A 23,378-nucleotide genomic window follows, 5' to 3' on the forward strand; every position below is an offset into this window, starting at 1 on the left:
ATCGTTTAACTAGATATTTTGGCCTAAATTATCTACTTTCTTATCGAAACTGTAATCATCTAATCTTTACGGCTCTATTATACAGTGGTCGCCGCTTATAGTGTTCACTGGTTATAAGAATCAGCCGCTTTTAGTGATCAAAAATGTCAGGAACGGAACAAACAGTCGTCTTCAGTGCATTTTTCGCCGCGTACTGTGATCAGGTTTTCGGTTATTGTGATCAGAAATAATCATGTCGGAAATAAAATGTATAATAAAATTACCTATTTTTATGTACACTAAGAGGGAAAAACGATTACGAATGGGCGTCCTAATCTTATCTAATGTGACCCACGTAATGAGTGTACTTCATATCGTAATATCGTATATGTTTGAAACCGTTTATGTTCCCGTTATTACCGATATGTAAACGGATGACAGTATACTTGTACGTATAGACTACGCAGTTTGTTTTCGTCCGTCGCGTTGTTCGGTGCACTGTATGTTTAGCGTGTAGTGTATTGTTTGTATAGTGTATTATGGCTAGGTGTCAAGAACTTACCTGTTGACTACTTCAGCAATACAAATGCTTGGATGACCTCTTTTATTTTTGAAAGTTATTTGAGAAAATGGGATTCAACACTTGATCACAAAATCGCTCTAATTTTAGACAATTGTACAGCGCATCCCAACTTTTCTTTAAAGAACATTGAACTGGTATTTCTTCCTCCCAATACAACATCTTTAATTCAGCCCCTTGATCAGGGTATCATCAAAGCTTTTAAGACTTTTTACAGGTCCGATATGAGAAGGCAAATTATTGACGCAATCGATGATGGACAAGGGAATGGTAACGACATAGCTAAGAACATGACAGTGCTACAGGCAATTCACATGTCACACAATGCTTGGATGAAAGTTGCAACTTCATGTATAGTGAATTGCTTTAAAAAGTCTGGTATGGTTCCCATAACCACGAATGAAGCCCTTGAACTCGATTTACTCGATGTACCAGTAGATATTTCAGGACTCCAGATAGACAAAGAAACCTTCAATGAGTGGCTGGATGTAGATAAGGACTTACCAGTTTTTCAAGTGATGAATGATGACGAAATAGTCGCTGAAATAGTTTCACATAAGGAACAGGGAAATGATGTTGAAGTGCATGATGAAGACGAAGTTGAATATGCAGAGGACCGAGTACCAGTAACCAGGAGTGAAGTATTCAATGCAATTAATACACTGAGAAGAGCTATTGAAGAGCATGACATAGGTACAAATTACTTTGACACGTTGAACAACTTAGAGCACATTATGATGGTTTCCATACCAAAAAAACAGGGGCAAATTACCGACTTTTTTAAAAGAACCTAAGTTTTAAATTAAAACCAAGCCATTAAAACCATACAGTGTGTTTATCAGACACCTCCACCCATCTACGCCCGTTGAAGACATACAAGCCTACATCACAGATAAAGGCTATGAAGTAATTCAGGTTACCAACATTTTACACCGTATCAACAAAAATGCGTTGCCTCTTTTTCGTATATATCTAAAACCTGCAACCAATAATAGTGACATTCTCAATCTGACTCGATGTTGCACACCAAAATTAAAATTGAACTACCAAAAAAAAAACGTGCCCTTCCTCAATGCAAGTCATGCCAGGCTTACTTTCATACAAGTAATTTTTGTCACCATAACCCCCGTTGCGTCAAATGCGGAGATAACCACTTATCCTTCGAATGCTCAAAACCACCTACCACTCCCGCGAAATGCGCATTATGCTCAGGACCACACACAGCCTCCTACAAGGGCTGTCCCGTGTACAAAAATATTATTAAAAACCAAGCTAACCTCAAAGCAACACAATATAATGAACTTCTCAAACATAAGAAACGTTCTCAGCCGATTCAACAAAAATCAAATTACTTAAATCCGAATACTGTTTCTACGCTCCCCCCTCTCCAAATTCCTCCTCATCTTCCCGAAGCTTCCTATGCCTCCATCACCAATTCCAATAATAGTTTATCACATAATAATTTCCCAAATGATAACTTGTTAGCTAAGTTTATCACAGAACTCTCCGCTCTTATAAATCCACTTATTTCCCTCCTCACCACTATTCTACAAAAACAATTTACACCATAATCCGAATTCCAGCTCCCCCCATCAACTCGTTGTATATATCATTTTCAAATTAAATAATTATTATTTCTTTTATTATTATATATCTAATAATGTTATAAAAAAAAAAAAATAAAAAAAAAAATATATCATTTCATTTTATATTCTTATCTAATTACCCCTAATTATCTATTTTATACTATCATATTACTCCTAAGCCATAATTTATTGTAAATCATAGCTTTATTGTTCATTGTAATTGTTGAACTATAATAGTTGTATACTGAAAGTTCTTAATAAAAAAAAAAAAGTTTTAAATTTCGTATGTATGAATGTATATTATTTTATTATATTAATTTTTAAATTTAAATTTAATTAATATGTACTACTGTATTTTGATATTTTGCACAGTATTTTTAATGTTTTGTACAAAATAAAATATGTATTTAAAAAAAATTTCGTTATTTTTTCGATATTTTTTGAGTCGCCGCTTATAGTGATTTCCGGTTATAGTGATCAAAATACTCTCGGACGGATGTGATCATTATAAGCGGCGACCACTGTATTTTATATACGCACGTATATGTACATATAATGTACATACAGGTAATTTACTTATATCTTACGTAAATTATGTCAATCATTTTTTTCTTTTACCACGATAAGAGTCAACTAGCCTACGTACAAAATCGAAAACCTTTAGTTCACGTTTTTTCGTCGATGTGTATTAATGTATGTGCGTTTTTATTAATCCCAGTTTGTGTTAGTACGTAACACTATTATGTCTCGTAAAGATTTAACATTGATTGAAAAAATTTCTATACTGGATAAAATTAAGGCTCAACCTCATAGTACTAGTCTTCGTGAGTTAGAGAAATTAATAGGCACGTCTAAATCGGTACTAAACCGATTGAAAAATAATGAAATAGCTATTCGTGAACAATATGAAAAATTAAACGACAACAAAAGTGCACCTGTAAACAAAAAAAGAAAACGAGAAGGCAAAGATCCCGAAGTAGACAAAGCTATGAACGAATGGTTTTCTGCTGTTACAGAACGTGGTGTTCGTATTTCTATATTTTAAATAGTAAATAATATGTATACATAATGTACAACTGCTAATAATAATAATAATAATAATAATGATAATAGTTAATACATATGTAATTTTTAAATAAAGTATTAATTAAGTGTGTATGTATGTATTTTTTAAATAAAGTTATTATGTATGTATATATGCACTTAAATAGTTTCGGTTTATTAGTTATTCGGTTAATCGGGACAGTCGGATAATGGGGACAAATAGGTTACCGCCCGATGTGTCCCAATTAAGCGGATTCTACTGTATATATATAATTTTAATGTTTTTAATTATTAAAAAAAATAATTAAAAATGTATGCGGCCCGCAAATAATTTTCAAAAATTACATTTGGCCCATTCTACAATCCTAGTGAGGACCGCTGTTTTAAAGCATAATAATGCATTTCAGCATATGCAGGTCAAACAAAAATATAAATTTGTAGACCCAGATAGCGGGGCACATACACAAAATATTGAGTGTTTATGGCGATCGTCTAAAGAACGAAATAAAAGACATTCAGGAACAATCGGTCAGTGACTCTTTTATAAGAGAATTTCTTTGGCGACAAAAACATAAAAACATCTGTTCATTTACTCAAATTATAAGCGACATCGTTAAATTCATGCCTCCTAAAAGATTTTTATTTTATATTCATAAATATATCATATTTTATTAAAACAAGTTATATTTTTGGTACCTACTTTCATTTTACAGTTTATATAATAGGTATGTACATAATTATTTATAAAAATAAAGAATATTATTATTATTATTTTGTTATATTTTTTGTTATACAGCACAGAGTACGATAACGGAATCGGTATTTCCCGGCCGCCGCCGCCAGCCGTTGGAATACGATAACCGAAAAGTACCCAATCGGCAATCAAGTGTAGTTGCTATTCGGTACCTATCTAAGTAATTTAAATATTACTGTCAATGTCAAAACCCTCAAACAAAGGTTTACTGATTTTAAAATTAACAAAAACTTGATAATATAAAAACCTTATGAATTAGGTAATATATTATATACTAATTTTCGAAAAAAAATACCCTGAGCCTTATTTCCAAAAATACTAAAGTATTGTTAAATTCTATAAATAAGTAACTATATAATAATATAATATCTGATCTGTTGTATTTGTTTTTCTATTAGTAATTAGGTACCTAGTTGATAAAGATGCGGGTGTCATATTTTGTAAACGATGTCGAGTAATACAGTTAATGAACCTATTTTAAACAACAATATAAAATCAGGTGCAAAGTACAATCTTGCACCGATTCCTGAACGTAATAATTTTATCATTACGAGTCATAAAATAATTGGGCAAAATTCAGATTTAATAAATTGCTTGTCTTGATAAAGACCGTTGCGTGTCGTCGCCGCCGTCACAGTGCGAATATTTGGACTTTGGACTAACCATTGTTAACTTTTCGGTCATTACGCATGTGTGTAACTTTAATCGTCCATAATCGCTACCGGTCTTCATCTAATTAGTCGGGGGAGGTGATGCTATACCTTCTCGAGGTCTCCCCTGTGAGTAGTGTATTCCTGGTCTGCTTTCCGAATCTCTCAAAGATTTTTCCACGGATCAAACAATGAATACACGAAACCAAATAGCATCGAACCGACAGCCAAACATCCACGGATCTCCTGGCTCATTCGACAAAAACAGTTCTTTTAAGGACTACCCCACTGACGCACGTGATCATCGCGTAAATACCATAAAAAATAAAATACCCTTCAAAAAATATAAAAAATCAAAAACACAAAAAAAGAAATCATCATGCATATGGACGAACATCAATACCCTAGTAAAAAAGAGTCACAAAGAACAATACGAGTAGCGCACTTAAATGTAGAAGGATTAACGAGAGCCAAGTCCGACATTATAAGCAGGATATTTAAAGACACAGATGTACTGGCATTACAAGAAACTCACGTACCGGAAAATGAAACAAGACGCCTGAAAATACCTGGTTTTAATATGATAGACTATAAAGGACACGCAAAACATGGATTGGCTACATATATTAACCAAAACTATAAAGAACAACATATAAATCCTGTTGAGGGTAACGCACACACAATTGGCATATCTCTAGGAAATCTGTTAATATACAACGTCTACAAACCACCCTCAGAAAGATGGTCCAACACTGTACTCCCAGTCCGACAAGACGTCCCCTCAATTTACATAGGAGACTTCAACTCACATAGTACTGAATGGGGCTACTCTAGAGATAACGAAGATGGGGAAAAACTCACCAGCTGGGCCACACTCCATCGCTTACATCTAGTGTACGACGCTAAGCAGGGGGGAACTTTTAAATCAGGCCGCTGGGGGACGACCACATCACCTGATCTATGCTTTACGTCAAGAGACAAGGATGACCAACCTATAAGAGTATCACGTTCAATCATACCAAACTTCCCCAAAAGCCAACACAAACCAGTTATTATAGACATAGGAGTAAATTTCCCAAGGATCAACAAACCCGAAATGCCCCGGTGGAATCTACGAAAAGCTGTATGGCCAAATTTCACTAAATACATGGAGGAGAACATAAATCGCATTCCCCCCATCCCAGAAAACTATCTAAGATTTGTTAAGCTTATTAAAAAAGCCGCTTCACTGGCTATACCAAGAGGGCATAGACAGAATTACATCCCATGTTGGAGCAAAGAGTGCGACTCCCTACTGCGTGAATACGATGAAACCGGAAATGAAGTAACTGCCAACCGATTGATAGCTCTCCTGGATGAAGAGAGAAGAAACAGATGGATAGCTGCAATGGGAGAAATGGATTATACGCATTCAAGTAGGAAAAGTTGGTCACTCTTGAGAAAGCTTGGTGCAGCACAACCAACAAGAAAGGTTGGTAGTGTAGCTGCCGGCGATGTTGCTAATATACTATATAAAACATCAAATATTAAACCCCATAAAAACGAAAAAATCGAGGGAAAAGGGAATTCCAAGAAGAGCTAAGGAGGTGTAAAGAAAAGTCGACTCCTATGAACGAGTTCACTACTGAAGAGGTCTATAACGCATTAAAATCTGTAAAAAACGGAAAAGCAGCTGGAGTAGATGGAATCCTTCCAGAATTCCTTAAAAATTTAGGACCACGAAGCATTTGCTGGATTGCAAAATTGGCCAGTAAAATAGCAGACACTAATGTTCTTCCAAGACTCTGGCGCGAAACTAAAGTGATAGCTATTTTGAAACCCAACAAAGAAGCCAGGAACCCAAAAAACTACCGTCCTATATCCCTGCTGTCAACAATGTACAAGCTGTTTGAAAGACTCCTCTTAAGACGCCTAGAACCACTCTTAGAAGAATCCGTGCCTATAGAACAAGCCGGTTTCAGGAAAAACAGAAGTTGTTGTGACCAAACCCTTGCACTAGCAACGCACATTGAAAATGGTTTCCAACGGCAGGAAAAATCCGGAGCAGTTTTTCTGGATCTGTCAGCTGCGTATGATACGGTCTGGAATAGAGGACTATTACTAAAACTGGCTAAAATAATAAAATGTAAAACAACGCTAAGACTACTAGAGAACCTAATCTCTAACAGAAAATTCAGTGTATCTCTCAATGGGAAAGTAAGCAGTTACAAAATACTACAAAATGGACTACCACAGGGATCTGTATTATCACCAATTCTTTTCAACACATATACTGCTGACATTGCCTGCACGAGCTCAAGAAAATTCATATACGCTGATGATGTAGCACTTGTCGCCCAAGCCAGAACCTTCACATAACTTGAGGAAACGCTAAACGATGATCTAATAATCATACAAAAATATTTTCGAAAGTGGCATTTAAAACTAAATCCAAGCAAGTCTGTAACAAAGGTTTTCCATCTTAACAACCGAGAAGCGAACAGAGAATTAAAGATACAAATTGATGGGGAAAATATTGTATCAGAAGAATGTCCCAAATACCTCGGTCTGAAATTTGATAGGACCCTAACATATAACCAACGAAAAATAAACTAAAATCACGCAACAACATTATGGCTAAGTTAGCTAGCACCACCTGGGGCTCCCACAACAATGTACTCCGGACTACAGCACTAGCGCTGGTTTATAGCGTAGCCGAATACTGTGCACCCGTGTGGGCTGAAGCGCTCATTGCGCTAAAATTGACGTACAACTAAACCATACCATGCGTATCATATCAGGTACAGTCAGGTCCACTCAGACAATATGGTTACCCACCCTTTCGAATATAGCCCCCCCAGACTTAAGGAGACTATCACACACCACAAAGATATTACATAAGCTAAAAAGCCTGCTACCAGTTTTGCCACTACAAATTGACATCCTCGAACATCCGCCATTACGCCTTAAGTCTAGAGCTCCCATATGGCATGCAGAAACTCAAAACGAATCAGTTGAGTACCTATGGACGAGACGCTGGGAACAGTCAGAACCCCGTAATAAAGACCTGATCAAAGAACCATTTAAAAAAGTCCCTGGCTGGGATGGCACAAGGGCTACATGGACAACGCTTAATCGAATAAGAACGGAACAAGGAAGATGCAACTACCTACTTCACAAATGGGGAATGGTAGACTCTCCACTTTGCGAATGTGGAGAAACGCAGACAATCAAACATATGGTTGAGTCGTGTCCCATTACAATGTTCAAAAAAGGATTAACAAAACTACACGAGGGTGGACCAACAGCTATAAAATGGCTTGAAGAACTAAATACTCGTCTGTGATTTTTATTGCTATTAGTATTGATGTTATTATAATTTACTATACCTACTATAACCTACCATACTAACATTTTATATATTTTATTACTTGTTTTTAAATAGTTGACTAGGTATCTTAAGTATCATATTTATTTATTTGTTTTAATTTTACTAACTTTATCTATAACATTTCCCACGTTATCTAAAGTCGAATATGTCATATGCAAATAATAATCTAATTAGTCGCGTATTTGTAACAAGTGTTATCGACGTCAATTACGGCAATCAATAATATAAGGTTCAGGTAACGGTCATTATTACTTATTACCTACCGAACCGCGGAGGTATATCAATAGGGTTCCGGGACATTTGCGGTCGACACCTTTTGCGTGCCATTTGCGGTCAATTTATTTCTATCTACCTGACTATAAGATTTGGGTGCTATATATAATATTTTATATACTATGTACTTAATTTATGCTAATAGGTATAATATAATACTTTTTTACTATAATTGATATAGGTAATTATATACTTGTCAATCACAATTCACTGTACTTACATAAAGAACATACCCTAATTTTTTTTTAAATCTAATGACAAACACAAAAATAAAAATTAAATTAAAAAAAAATTAAAAAATTAAAAAAAAACACACATTGTAAAATTGTAAAGTCAATACATTCATCGCTCCGCTCAGAATCTAAAATGCACATAATAATAATATTTTTGTCAATCACAATTCACCTACTTACACGTTATACGCCATACTGCCATAGTATGAAAATGTGTTGGCCGTGATATTTATTTATACTGGATAAACCAATTTGTGATACAGCCGTTTGGTTGATTGTGTTTATTCGATGTCATTATCGATAAGGAGAAAACGTTTACGTATATTTTATTTAATTTTATTTTTATTATCATTCGTTCACTCGTCGGCAATATTTACTCAGTGTTTGGTAATTTAGTATTGTATACGCCTAAAAATGTACATACAATTAGACGAAAGAATTAGAAAAACATTAGTAGACTTGTAGACTATGAATTAGATAATGATTTAGAAAAATGCTTAAAAAAATAGCTATTATTCAAAAATTAGAATAAGGTTATGTTTATTATGTACTGTGAGTCTGTGAATTGTGATTGACAAATATATTATTATGTGCATTTTTATAATAATAAATGTTTTTAAATTTTTTTATGTAAGTACAGTGAATTGTGATTATTATGTGAATTTTTAAACACGCCAGTAAAAAATACTGCCAGTCCTAAGCCTGGAAAAGTGTGAAGGGAAGTTTAAATATGTAATGAATTATAGTAAAAAAGTATTATATTATACCTATTAGCATAAATTAAGTATATAGTATATAAAATATTATATTTAGCACCCAAATCTTATAGTCAGGTAGATAGAAATAAATTGACCGCAAATGGCACGCAAAAGGTGCCGACCGCAAATGTCCCGACCGCATCGGTGCCGACACCATCAATAGTTATTATCTGATACATCTGTATGTGTATGCAAAATTCAAATTTCAATATTGTATCGTATTAAGTAAATAATTTACCTGAGTGTCAGTATGCCTCTGAGTGCAGGAGATCAGGAGAGATGCGAGCGATTGCTAAAACGAAACATTTTCAAACGAAACCAAGTCGCGGAGCAAATTACGATTTTACTGGGTCTTGCTAATAGCACGAAAATTGAACATTTCGATATCGCGACATTGCAACCGAGAATAGACGATCTTGAAATATTAATTAGCGACGTCCGTCTTTATCAAGATTCTATTTTAGACCAGCTTATTGAACTCGACCGCGACAGTGAGTTCTCTACTATACACCACCCGATAGGAAAACTCGTTTTGGAACAATATTATACTATAAAATCTATATGCAATGAACTTGGCTTAACTAAGCAGAATCCAGTTTCAACACCTATCGTACGAAATATTCAATTACCAAGGATAGACTTGCCGTCGTTCGATGGAAACATTCTGCATTGGCGATCTTTCCGTGATACATTCCTGTCTTTAGTGCATGATAATGATCAAGTACCAACGATTCGAAAATTCCATCATTTATTGTCCGCTGTATTAGGTGCGGCGGCTGCAACGGTAAAATCGGTGCCGTTGATTGAAGCCAATTATCCCATTGTATGGCAAAATTTGAATGATCGATTCGACAATAAACGTGTGCTTTTGGGTGCACATATGGATGCACTGTTTCGGGTTTCTCCTATAAAAACCGAATCCCTCGCAGAGTTAAAACATTTCTTAACTACATTCCAGGAAAATATAGCGGCGATAAATGCACTCGAAGTCGATGATTTTTCGGGGTTCTTTTTATTTTATGTCGCAGCTCGTATACTGGATCCTGTAACTCGTCAAGCATTTGAATTTGAGTATCACACCGCTGAAGTACCTACTTTCGACATGTTGGCTGAGTTCGTACAAATTCGGTGCCAAGTGTTATAAAACTCAAATTCAGTATCTGCAAGACCTAACGATGGGCACAAAAATCATTTTAAATCTCAAGTCTCATTAGCTACATCGTCGACTTTTCAAACAGTGTTGTGCGTAATATGTAAAGGCAAATATGCCGTGTACCAGTGTCCAAAGTTCCTACAGCAAAACGCAAAACAACGTTTTCGACTTGTGAAGTCAAACCGGTTATGTACGAACTGCTTAAGTACGTCCCACAAAACTTCTGAATGCGAATCTACATATACCTGCCGTCATTGCGCACCTAAACACCATTCTTAATTACATCTGGACACAGCACAAACGCGACAAAATTCCTGTTCTAGGAATAAAAGTACTTTTTTTTTTTTTCAGTTTATAACCGACGGCGCCGCGGGAACTAACTGCTTTCGCATTACTGCCGCGACGCCGCCATCGTTTATTATACTTAAAATGATGTACAATTTATGTATTTGTTTTACACCTGTTTTTTGGGTCCTCTAAGGGCGCACATTTAAATTAGTTTTACATGTTATCAGATAAGATACATTTTGGCTGAAGGCCTGCTGTTTGCATTGTGGGTTCTCGACCCGGCTTCGCTGCCCGCCGGTCTTGTCTTCTCGTTCTGATGATTCTCGGCCCGGATATCAGTCGGCCGGCTTCTAACTCGTTCGTCGCGTCTTCTCCTTGATGTTCTGGAGTGTGCGTGTCGCCGTTGTTGGTTTCCTAGTTTTCCTTCTGACCGTTGTTGTTATACTCGTCGTTCACGGGAGCTTTGCAGTCCACGGCACCTCCTGACACCGCATCCGCGGCCCCTCTCACGCTCAATCGCGATCACCCGGACGGTGACCAACCGTGCTGTGGGTGTCTTAATAATGTCCCGGGGCACACCAGCCGCTGTGGGACAGTTTCGGATGAGGTGATTGGGGGTGCGGGTGGGTGACGGTGTGGTGCCGCTTGCTGCTAGTCTCCCGAAGTTCCGTCTTCGGCTGGTGTTCTATCAGTGGCGATGTCAGCCCTGCGTGGTCGGTTGATGACTGCCGGTATTTGGGTTTTATACAGTTTTCCTTCTGTCTCCTCCGTGTCTAGTATTGCTGCGTGCTGCTCGGTGCGTTGAGTGCCCGGTCGGCGGAGACTTGAGGCGTTCGGCCCGAGCGCCCTTTCACATCAATCGCGATCACCCGGACGGTGACCAAGCCGTGCTGTGGGTGTCCTACTAATGCCCCGGGGCACGCCTGCCACAGTGGGGCAGTTTCGGATGATGGTACTGAGGCGCTGGGTGGTCTGACCGTTTGGTCCCCGCTTCCCGGTTGTCTTCGCATCGAGCCTTCGGTCTGTTGTCGGTGGTTGGAGGGCGATGTTGGCCCTCTCTGGTCGCTGGTGTTGACCCGCCGGTGTTCGGTTTTATACAGTTTGCCTTCTGTGCCTCCCCCGTTGGCTGGAACCGGAATTCCGTTTCCAGTCGGCACCGCGTGGAGGTGGGGGTAGGACTCTGCCAACCAGGAATAAAAGTACTAGCATTAATCATTCGACACCCACGCCCTCGGCTACATCCGCACCAACTGTGTCAGATACGACCGACAGTGTGTGGGGACGTCCAGTTCGAATACCAACGTAGTACTCGGTACAGCTGTTGTACGTATACGTAATACGTATCCCTGTGGACAATTATCTCCCGTTCGTGTGCTTATTGATACCGGGTCACAAATATCCGTAATTACTACTGCGTGTGTGTCGAGATTGGGCATTAAACGTAGGCATTGTAATACCGCGGTAACTGGTTTGTCCAAAACAATAGTATCCACAACAAAAGGCTCAACTACTTCTACATTATTACCCCGTCACTCGACGACACCAGAAATTTATTGTAAACCTGTAATTTTATCTAAGATTACTGGACCTATGCCGAACGTACAATTAGCCAGTACAGCTCGTACCACATATTCACATTTAACACTCGCAGATCCTCATTTCGACGTACCAGGTCAGATCGATTTTTTGCTAGGTGCAGATATTTACCCGTATATATTAGGACAATCTTGTAAGGTATTACATACGCCAAATTGTCCATCAGCATTCGAAACACGTTTAGGATGGATAATAGTGGGTCAATCTGGTTTGGAGTCACGTACACCCTTGGTTTCTTTATTGTTGACACCAGAGCCTTCGATAGACCACTTAATACAACAGTTTTGGACCATCGAAGAACCTGTACCAACACAGAACTCGTTCACTATCGATCAACAGTTTGAAGACCATTTTCTTCGTACAACAACTCGAGATAGTACGGGTAGGTTTTCAGTAGCACTTCCATTTTGTAACGATCCATCTTGTCTTGGTGGCTCTCGTGACATGGCGATATCGCGGTTCTACAATTTGGAATGTAAGTTAGTAAAAGAACCGCTGGTATATGATCAATATCGCCTATTCATGCTTGAGTATGAAAAACATGGTCACATGAGAATCGCTACGACACCAGGGAAATATTATGTTCCCCACCATGCGGTGGTGAAACGAAATGGACAAAAATTGAAACTTCGAGTTGTGTTCGATGGTTCTGCCAAGTCGTCGTCGGGAAAGTCGCTAAACGATTTGCTCCATGTTGGCCCGAAACTACAGACAGATATAACTGATTTGTTACACCGCTCTCGCTTCAACCAATACATATTCACGGCGAATATTTGTAAAATGTACCGTCAAATCAATATTAATAAAGAAGACTGTCAATACCAGCACATATTGTGGCGTGCAACACCTCTAGAGCCCCTCCGTGAATATGAGCTTATGACAATCACATATGGACTTACGTCGTCGCCGTTTCAAGCGATTCGAGTGTTGCACGAATTAGAACAAAACGACGGACATCTTCACCCGTCAACCGTGTGTTGTCAACGCAAACATATGTAGATGATATCCTGACCGGTCGCAATAGTGTAAAAGAGTTACTTAACTTACAAGAAGAAATCACACAGTTACTACTCCGAGGTGGTTTCGAACTTAAAAAATGGTCGTCAAATTCCAAAGAATTACTATCTAGAATTCCTAATGCTGATCAAGCTACTAGCCTATCATTTGATCCTAAAGATGAAGCTGGAATAAAAATACTCGGATTGCATTGGAACACTGACACCGATACATTTAGTTACCATACGGCATCCATACCTCATATCTATACAAAACGATCAGTGTTGTCAACAATTGCAAAATTATATGACCCTCTTGGGGCTCTTGCTCCTCTGATTTTCTGGGCCAAATGCTTCATGCAATTACTTTGGCAGGCGGGTCTAAATTGGGACGATAAATTACCACCCGACTTATCTGACTTATGGCAACAATATTCTTCAGAGTTGCATATGGTCTCGAATATAAAGATTTGTCGTCATATTCCCCCCAATGAACTTCGTATTGTACAGCTCATTGGGTTTTCTGACGCATCGGAGAAAGGTTATGGTGCCGTGGTGTATTTGCGCAATATTCACCAGGATGGACGCATACATATACACTTTGTTACCGCGAAGTCGAAAGTTTCACCTTCTAAGATCACAAAGACCAAAATAACCTTAACTATACCACGCTTGGAGCTATGTGGAGCGTTACTGCTAGCACAAGTATTACATCGTTTAATGAATACCTTCCAGAATAACATAGTCATTTCGACAATACAAGCGTGGACAGACTCTAGCATAGTGTTATCTTGGCTCACATCACCTCATTCAACCTTTAAAATATTTGTCACAAATCGATTAGCAAAAATCGCCGAACTTATACCAAACTGTCACTGGCGTCATGTTGCCTCTGAGTTGAACCCGGCAAATTGTGTATCGAGAGGACTATTTCCATCTCAAATCTCAAGCCAACATTTATATGGCATGGCCCCCAGTTTCTAAAGTTACCTGAATCTGACTGGCCAACTACATGTTTTAAACCCGTGCCACCGTCGCAACTACCGGAATATTCGGATTCAACGAAATCATGTTTAGTGTCGGTGCCCGTGAAGGAAGTTGAGTGGTTTTCATGTTTTTCATCTCTGCGCAGTATACAAAGGGTGATGGCCTTCATTTGTCGTTTTACAAACCATACGCGCAAGGTACCGTCGCCGTTCATCAACGATCCGATTTCTCATGAAGAAGTGGCGAAAGCAATGTTTCCGATCATCCGTATAACACAAGCACTACATTTCGGTAACTTGCTAAATGTTCTACAATCACCCACTTCAAAGATAGTCCCTCGTTCGCTCGGCCAACTTGCACCGTTTATTGATGAAAACAACATAACACGTGTTGGTGGTCGTCTCCGCAACGCCACTTTGCCAGCTGACGCAAAAAACCCAATATTGTTGCCAAAATCAAGTGTGTTGATGACACTTGTTATTCGACATTTCCATTTAACTTATTTCCATGCCGAACTTCAGTTAATGTCCCCGTTAATAGCAAGTAACTATTGGATAATATCCGGTCGATCTGCCATACTCCATGTTGTCTACAAATGTGTGGTGTGCGCTTGACATAGGGCATCAATTGCTCATCCTATTATGGCCGATCTTACAGCCAGTCGCGTAACACCGTGTCGACCATTTCTACGTGTAGGTATTGATTTTGCTGGTCCACTTACCATAGCCGAGAACCGTCACAAGAATTCACGATCAATCAAGTGTTACCTTGCAATTTTTGTGTGTATGGTTGTTAAAGCGGTACATATCGAAGTGGTATCAGATCTATCCACACCATCGTTTCTAGCATCCCTACACCGTTTTGTTACTCGACGTGGCACTCCGACCGATATTTATACTGATTGTGGATCTAACTTCAAAGGTGCTGACCAGCAATTACGACAAATGATGTTAGATCCCACAGCTCAAACAACATATTCCAACAGTATATTATGTAAGTGGCATTTCAACCCTCCCGCAGCTCCACATTTCGGTGGTCTGTGGGAAGCGGCTGTAAAATCCACTAAGTATCACTTGAAACGAGTAGTGGGTACTCAACGTTTGACTTTTGAAGAAATGGCCACGTTAACAACTCGTATCGAAGCCGTACTTAATTCACGTCCGATTACACCAATATCCACTGATCCAAACGACTATCGCGCATTAACCCCAGGACACTTTCTCATTGGCCACCCAATGGTAGAAATCCTAGAAGCAGATGTGACCCATGTGCTCCAAAATCGCCTCAATCGTTGGGAGCTTCTTCGACAAATGTACCAGTCATTCTGGAACAGTTGGTCCACAGAATATTTGTCATCGTTACAACGACGTAATAAATGGACTGACCATCAACCGAACATCAAGGTTGACGATTTAGTAATAGTAAACTTGCCAAACCAACCACCAATACAGTGGAAACTTGGTCGAATCCAACAAATCTCGGGCGTTGATGGTGTGGTGCTTGTAGCCACAGTGCGGACAGAACACGGAACCCTCACACGACCAATAGTAAAATTAGCCATGCTTCTCGTTGATAGATAATTTCTACTATCTTAAATCATTTTCCAAGAGTGAGTTATTGTATTTAATCTGTATCAATTTGTATTATTCTTTTATATAATTTTTATGTATTTGTACTGTATAACTAAAATAGCGTAACCAGTAAATGTATGTGATGAACCGCGAAATGAGTAGTCCAAACTCCAAACGAAGAAGATTGAAATCAAGTATGCATTTCAACAAGGGAGTATGTTACGTATGATTGGCCGTAGATGCATGATAGCATCCACAACTTATCGTAAAAGCCATGATAAAAAGTCCCCAGTTGTCATCATGGTACGAAGTCGGCAGCCGTACTCATAAACTGTAGACCAGTCGCTTGCGTCACCTTACGCGAAAAAGTGTTCTGGTGTACTGCCATCAGCCGTTCTCAAATATACGCTTGCGCCATCATACGCCTATGAGCGATCAGTTTTGTGCCGTCATCTCCGAATAATTATCATCTGGATGTTTGATTGATGCACCCGTCCGCCGATTCATCCAGCAACTCCGCCAGGTTATCTCCCATACCTGGTTACGTGAGTCAGCTAACCGTCTGAATTACATTTTTATTTTGTTTATTGTCAACATTAGTTGTCATATATTGTTATTATTACCACATTACTGTTACCATATTATACTACTAACACTAAATATAAGCGTTCTGTATATCCTTGTTAAAGTGTTTGTATGAATTGAAAATATCAACTATTATTACAATACACAAGTGTCAGAATTTATTTTATGTATTTATACTTCTCAGTCCTATCCTAAGGTTCATCTCACAAATTATAACATATACATAACGTGGCCGGAACCTCTTTAATTTTATTGAGATTTGGTACGTAAAAGACTTAAATGTACCATTCTTGAAGAACGCACTCGGTGAAAGAGCTGTTGATCGCACAATTACAACCCCATCACTTCGAGGTCTTTATAACTGCGTAATTATTATTTTATTATTTATTATTTTAGTTATGTTTCTGATGTCTATATATTCTTTATGTATTTATAAGGTTGGACTATTAATTTTGTTTTCATTTATTAAAAAAAATATGATGATCAAATATTTTATAATTTAACTTATACAAGATTGTATGAATTAAACGGTTTCATTATAATATATTAATAATGTCTGCTATATTAGATTATGAGCGAAGCGATGAATGTATTAATTTTATAATGATGTGTTTTTTTTAAATTTTTTTATTTTCGTGTCTGTCATTAACTTTTAGGACAGTAAAAATGCTTGGATTTTCTTCAACAGTATTATAATTAATTATACAAATTATTATTTGCTATATAAAGGTAAGTAAATTCTGGATAATCTAATTCAGTATATAAATGCATTCTTAAGCTCTGAGCTTTTCCCAAAACTAATACTTTTCCTAATTAAGAAAATATTTACTTACCAGAATTGGAGTTTTGACATATCAAATAATTATGCTGATTATGTTCTGTATCATTTTCTTCAATACTAGAAGGTGGAAGAATATCTTCGTTTTTAACTTTAATTACAAATTTACAAATAAGATAAGTAGGTACCTAGAATTTATATTGTATAAGAATCCCGTTCTTCATAAATCTGTCTATCTGCAATTTACCTGCGAGTACAAGAAAAAACGGGTTTTTTTTAAGGCCAACCATATATGCTAATCATTTATATTTCTTTTGTTTGTTTAATATTTTTTAAGTTTTTTTCAGCATAGGTACACCTCTTGAAATGGCACTGAGGGATCACAATTATGTCATCCCAGCCAATCACGAAGAAGAAGCTGGTACTCCAAACATCCACCTACGTCCAACAGTTGCCTGTAGTTCAGATTCAGCCCCAACAGGAAGATAGAGAAGCCCAAGAAGATGTACCAGCACCCGATGAATAAGAAGCTCCAGTATAATATGATGAAGAACAACAAGATGGCCACAAGAACTTGCCATAGATGCAGAACCAAGAACATACAGAATAATCCACGGCATTAGACTCAACCAACATTTTTTGTGGATAATTTGGGATTTGAATATTATCGAAAGAAGTTACTGATGAATAGAATAAGAGGTCCTGTGTGTCATGGTTCAGCATCAATCAGTAGAAATGAGAGGGACAACCGACTTTCTATTGTAACTCCTCACAACCATGATCCAGAAGCAATTGACTTAAATGAACCATTCTTGAAGAAAGCACTCGGTGAAAGAGCTGTTGATCGCACATTTACAACCCCCATCACTTCGAGGTCTTAATAACAGTGAAATAATTAAGTAAGTTAATTAACTTAATTGTTATGGTTAAATACAAATATATAAATTATGCTAAATATATATTAATTTTTTATACTTTTGGTAGACATCCTCAAGCTGCCATAAACTATACATTCCTCCAGACACAATCGAGAGCGAAAAGGATGAGACAATCAAGACGCCCACAATTGCCTCGGGACATCCACTAACTTTCAGAAATGTTGAGCGACCCCCGAAATGCAAATTACGCTTCAACATTTAAAATTCCTTCTTCAGCATTTTTCAATCAAGTATTGATTGTAAATGAGGTAAGTGTAGGAGTTATTTTTTCAAACATTTCCGCTATTTACAGGTATCGTGAAGAGTTGGCTACAGCAGAGATGATTGGAATAGATGGTACATACAAGACAGTTCCACAAGTGCCGGGGGACTTGCGATGTTTTCTGACATTTCGAGTACTCTACAAAAGTGTAGTAAGCAATTTATTCTGTTGATATTCGTTAACACTGTTATCGTAATAGTCTAATAAATGTTTTTTTACAATTTAGGCATTTCCAATGGTCCAATTAATGCTTTATTTAATGCTACATTTCTAATTCTAACTTCCTAAAATATTAGCCGAGGTGTTGGTGTGTTTAGGGGACAGGGGTCCATCGTCCATACTTCATGTCATTAGTCATGAATCAACTAAAAATACCTTCTTATGTGTTAACGCGTAAAAACATAGAAAACTGTATTCAAATTTCAAGGAACTGTGTTTTTCGTACACGTTCCTCAAAATAAAGAATTCGTTCCTACAAAAAGAACTCGTTCCAGGAATCCGTTCCTTCCCAACACTGAAAAAGGTTTATTTTTATTCTAGGTACAATATTTTCGATTGTTCGTTACATTTTATTATTTTACAGATGAATATTATCAAATATATTTAATTGTATACAAATAATATTATAATCTATAAAATATTATTTAATTGTTTATAAATATGGAAAAAAAAATATTTGTTTATTTTTATTGGAATTTGTATTTATTGTTTGTTCAGGTATCTTAACTGCGTAATTATTATTTTATTATTTATTATTTTAGTTATGTTTCTGATGTCTATATATTCTTTATGTATTTATAAGGTTGGACTATTAATTTTGTTTTCATTTATTAAAAAAAATATGATGATCAAATATTTTATAATTTAACTTATACAAGATTGTATGAATTAAACGGTTTCATTATAATATATTAATAATGTCTGCTATATTAGATTATGAGCGAAGCGATGAATGTATTAATTTTATAATGATGTGTTTTTTTTAAATTTTTTTATTTTCGTGTCTGTCATTAACTTTTAGGACAGTAAAAATGCTTGGATTTTCTTCAACAGTATTATAATTAATTATACAAATTATTATTTGCTATATAAAGGTAAGTAAATTCTGGATAATCTAATTCAGTATATAAATGCATTCTTAAGCTCTGAGCTTTTCCCAAAACTAATACTTTTCCTAATTAAGAAAATATTTACTTACCAGAATTGGAGTTTTGACATATCAAATAATTATGCTGATTATGTTCTGTATCATTTTCTTCAATACTAGAAGGTGGAAGAATATCTTCGTTTTTAACTTTAATTACAAATTTACAAATAAGATAAGTAGGTACCTAGAATTTATATTGTATAAGAATCCCGTTCTTCATAAATCTGTCTATCTGCAATTTACCTGCGAGTACAAGAAAAAACGGGTTTTTTTTAAGGCCAACCATATATGCTAATCATTTATATTTCTTTTGTTTGTTTAATATTTTTTAAGTTTTTTTCAGCATAGGTACACCTCTTGAAATGGCACTGAGGGATCACAATTATGTCATCCCAGCCAATCACGAAGAAGAAGCTGGTACTCCAAACATCCACCTACGTCCAACAGTTGCCTGTAGTTCAGATTCAGCCCCAACAGGAAGATAGAGAAGCCCAAGAAGATGTACCAGCACCCGATGAATAAGAAGCTCCAGTATAATATGATGAAGAACAACAAGATGGCCACAAGAACTTGCCATAGATGCAGAACCAAGAACATACAGAATAATCCACGGCATTAGACTCAACCAACATTTTTTGTGGATAATTTGGGATTTGAATATTATCGAAAGAAGTTACTGATGAATAGAATAAGAGGTCCTGTGTGTCATGGTTCAGCATCAATCAGTAGAAATGAGAGGGACAACCGACTTTCTATTGTAACTCCTCACAACCATGATCCAGAAGCAATTGACTTAAATGAACCATTCTTGAAGAAAGCACTCGGTGAAAGAGCTGTTGATCGCACATTTACAACCCCCATCACTTCGAGGTCTTAATAACAGTGAAATAATTAAGTAAGTTAATTAACTTAATTGTTATGGTTAAATACAAATATATAAATTATGCTAAATATATATTAATTTTTTATACTTTTGGTAGACATCCTCAAGCTGCCATAAACTATACATTCCTCCAGACACAATCGAGAGCGAAAAGGATGAGACAATCAAGACGCCCACAATTGCCTCGGGACATCCACTAACTTTCAGAAATGTTGAGCGACCCCCGAAATGCAAATTACGCTTCAACATTTCAAATTCCTTCTTCAGCATTTTTCAATCAAGTATTGATTGTAAATGAGGTAAGTGTAGGAGTTATTTTTTCAAACATTTCCGCTATTTACAGGTATCGTGAAGAGTTGGCTACAGCAGAGATGATTGGAATAGATGGTACATACAAGACAGTTCCACAAGTGCCGGGGGACTTGCGATGTTTTCTGACATTTCGAGTACTCTACAAAAGTGTAGTAAGCAATTTATTCTGTTGATATTCGTTAACACTGTTATCGTAATAGTCTAATAAATGTTTTTTTACAATTTAGGCATTTCCAATGGTCCAATTAATGCTTTATTTAATGCTACATTTCTAATTCTAACTTCCTAAAATATTAGCCGAGGTGTTGGTGTGTTTAGGGGACAGGGGTCCATCGTCCATACTTCATGTCATTAGTCATGAATCAACTAAAAATACCTTCTTATGTGTTAACGCGTAAAAACATAGAAAACTGTATTCAAATTTCAAGGAACTGTGTTTTTCGTACACGTTCCTCAAAATAAAGAATTCGTTCCTACAAAAAGAACTCGTTCCAGGAATCCGTTCCTTCCCAACACTGAAAAAGGTTTATTTTTATTCTAGGTACAATATTTTCGATTGTTCGTTACATTTTATTATTTTACAGATGAATATTATCAAATATATTTAATTGTATACAAATAATATTATAATCTATAAAATATTATTTAATTGTTTATAAATATGGAAAAAAAAATATTTGTTTATTTTTATTGGAATTTGTATTTATTGTTTGTTCAGGTATCTTAACTGCGTAATTATTATTTTATTATTTATTATTTTAGTTATGTTTCTGATGTCTATATATTCTTTATGTATTTATAAGGTTGGACTATTAATTTTGTTTTCATTTATTAAAAAAAATATGATGATCAAATATTTTATAATTTAACTTATACAAGATTGTATGAATTAAACGGTTTCATTATAATATATTAATAATGTCTGCTATATTAGATTATGAGCGAAGCGATGAATGTATTAATTTTATAATGATGTGTTTTTTTTAAATTTTTTTATTTTCGTGTCTGTCATTAACTTTTAGGACAGTAAAAATGCTTGGATTTTCTTCAACAGTATTATAATTAATTATACAAATTATTATTTGCTATATAAAGGTAAGTAAATTCTGGATAATCTAATTCAGTATATAAATGCATTCTTAAGCTCTGAGCTTTTCCCAAAACTAATACTTTTCCTAATTAAGAAAATATTTACTTACCAGAATTGGAGTTTTGACATATCAAATAATTATGCTGATTATGTTCTGTATCATTTTCTTCAATACTAGAAGGTGGAAGAATATCTTCGTTTTTAACTTTAATTACAAATTTACAAATAAGATAAGTAGGTACCTAGAATTTATATTGTATAAGAATCCCGTTCTTCATAAATCTGTCTATCTGCAATTTACCTGCGAGTACAAGAAAAAACGGGTTTTTTTTAAGGCCAACCATATATGCTAATCATTTATATTTCTTTTGTTTGTTTAATATTTTTTAAGTTTTTTTCAGCATAGGTACACCTCTTGAAATGGCACTGAGGGATCACAATTATGTCATCCCAGCCAATCACGAAGAAGAAGCTGGTACTCCAAACATCCACCTACGTCCAACAGTTGCCTGTAGTTCAGATTCAGCCCCAACAGGAAGATAGAGAAGCCCAAGAAGATGTACCAGCACCCGATGAATAAGAAGCTCCAGTATAATATGATGAAGAACAACAAGATGGCCACAAGAACTTGCCATAGATGCAGAACCAAGAACATACAGAATAATCCACGGCATTAGACTCAACCAACATTTTTTGTGGATAATTTGGGATTTGAATATTATCGAAAGAAGTTACTGATGAATAGAATAAGAGGTCCTGTGTGTCATGGTTCAGCATCAATCAGTAGAAATGAGAGGGACAACCGACTTTCTATTGTAACTCCTCACAACCATGATCCAGAAGCAATTGACTTAAATGAACCATTCTTGAAGAAAGCACTCGGTGAAAGAGCTGTTGATCGCACATTTACAACCCCCATCACTTCGAGGTCTTAATAACAGTGAAATAATTAAGTAAGTTAATTAACTTAATTGTTATGGTTAAATACAAATATATAAATTATGCTAAATATATATTAATTTTTTATACTTTTGGTAGACATCCTCAAGCTGCCATAAACTATACATTCCTCCAGACACAATCGAGAGCGAAAAGGATGAGACAATCAAGACGCCCACAATTGCCTCGGGACATCCACTAACTTTCAGAAATGTTGAGCGACCCCCGAAATGCAAATTACGCTTCAACATTTCAAATTCCTTCTTCAGCATTTTTCAATCAAGTATTGATTGTAAATGAGGTAAGTGTAGGAGTTATTTTTTCAAACATTTCCGCTATTTACAGGTATCGTGAAGAGTTGGCTACAGCAGAGATGATTGGAATAGATGGTACATACAAGACAGTTCCACAAGTGCCGGGGGACTTGCGATGTTTTCTGACATTTCGAGTACTCTACAAAAGTGTAGTAAGCAATTTATTCTGTTGATATTCGTTAACACTGTTATCGTAATAGTCTAATAAATGTTTTTTTACAATTTAGGCATTTCCAATGGTCCAATTAATGCTTTATTTAATGCTACATTTCTAATTCTAACTTCCTAAAATATTAGCCGAGGTGTTGGTGTG

General features: G+C 36.3%; 3 protein-coding genes across 3 annotated transcripts; all 3 read left to right on the forward strand.

Moving 5' to 3' along the window:
* Positions 1 to 573: 573 nt before the first annotated feature.
* On the forward strand, positions 574 to 1,353 carry LOC132950842 (tigger transposable element-derived protein 4-like). The gene has a single exon (XM_061022436.1). The coding sequence runs from the start codon at positions 574 to 576 to the stop codon at positions 1,351 to 1,353; it is 780 nt and encodes a 259-aa protein (XP_060878419.1).
* A 10,905-nt stretch (positions 1,354 to 12,258) lies between these two features.
* On the forward strand, positions 12,259 to 14,860 carry LOC132950858 (uncharacterized). The gene is made up of 3 exons (XM_061022457.1): positions 12,259 to 13,236; positions 13,329 to 14,165; positions 14,237 to 14,860. Exons 1-3 carry the CDS (start codon positions 12,259 to 12,261, stop codon positions 14,858 to 14,860), a joined length of 2,439 nt encoding a protein of 812 aa, XP_060878440.1.
* A 27-nt stretch (positions 14,861 to 14,887) lies between these two features.
* On the forward strand, positions 14,888 to 15,826 carry LOC132950867 (uncharacterized). The gene has a single exon (XM_061022466.1). It carries the CDS (start codon positions 14,888 to 14,890, stop codon positions 15,824 to 15,826), a length of 939 nt encoding a protein of 312 aa, XP_060878449.1.
* Positions 15,827 to 23,378: the final 7,552 nt, after the last annotated feature.

The sequence above is a fragment of the Metopolophium dirhodum genome, chromosome 1 (genome assembly GCF_019925205.1).
Source record: "Metopolophium dirhodum isolate CAU chromosome 1, ASM1992520v1, whole genome shotgun sequence".
NCBI classification, from domain to species: Eukaryota; Metazoa; Arthropoda; class Insecta; order Hemiptera; family Aphididae; genus Metopolophium; species Metopolophium dirhodum.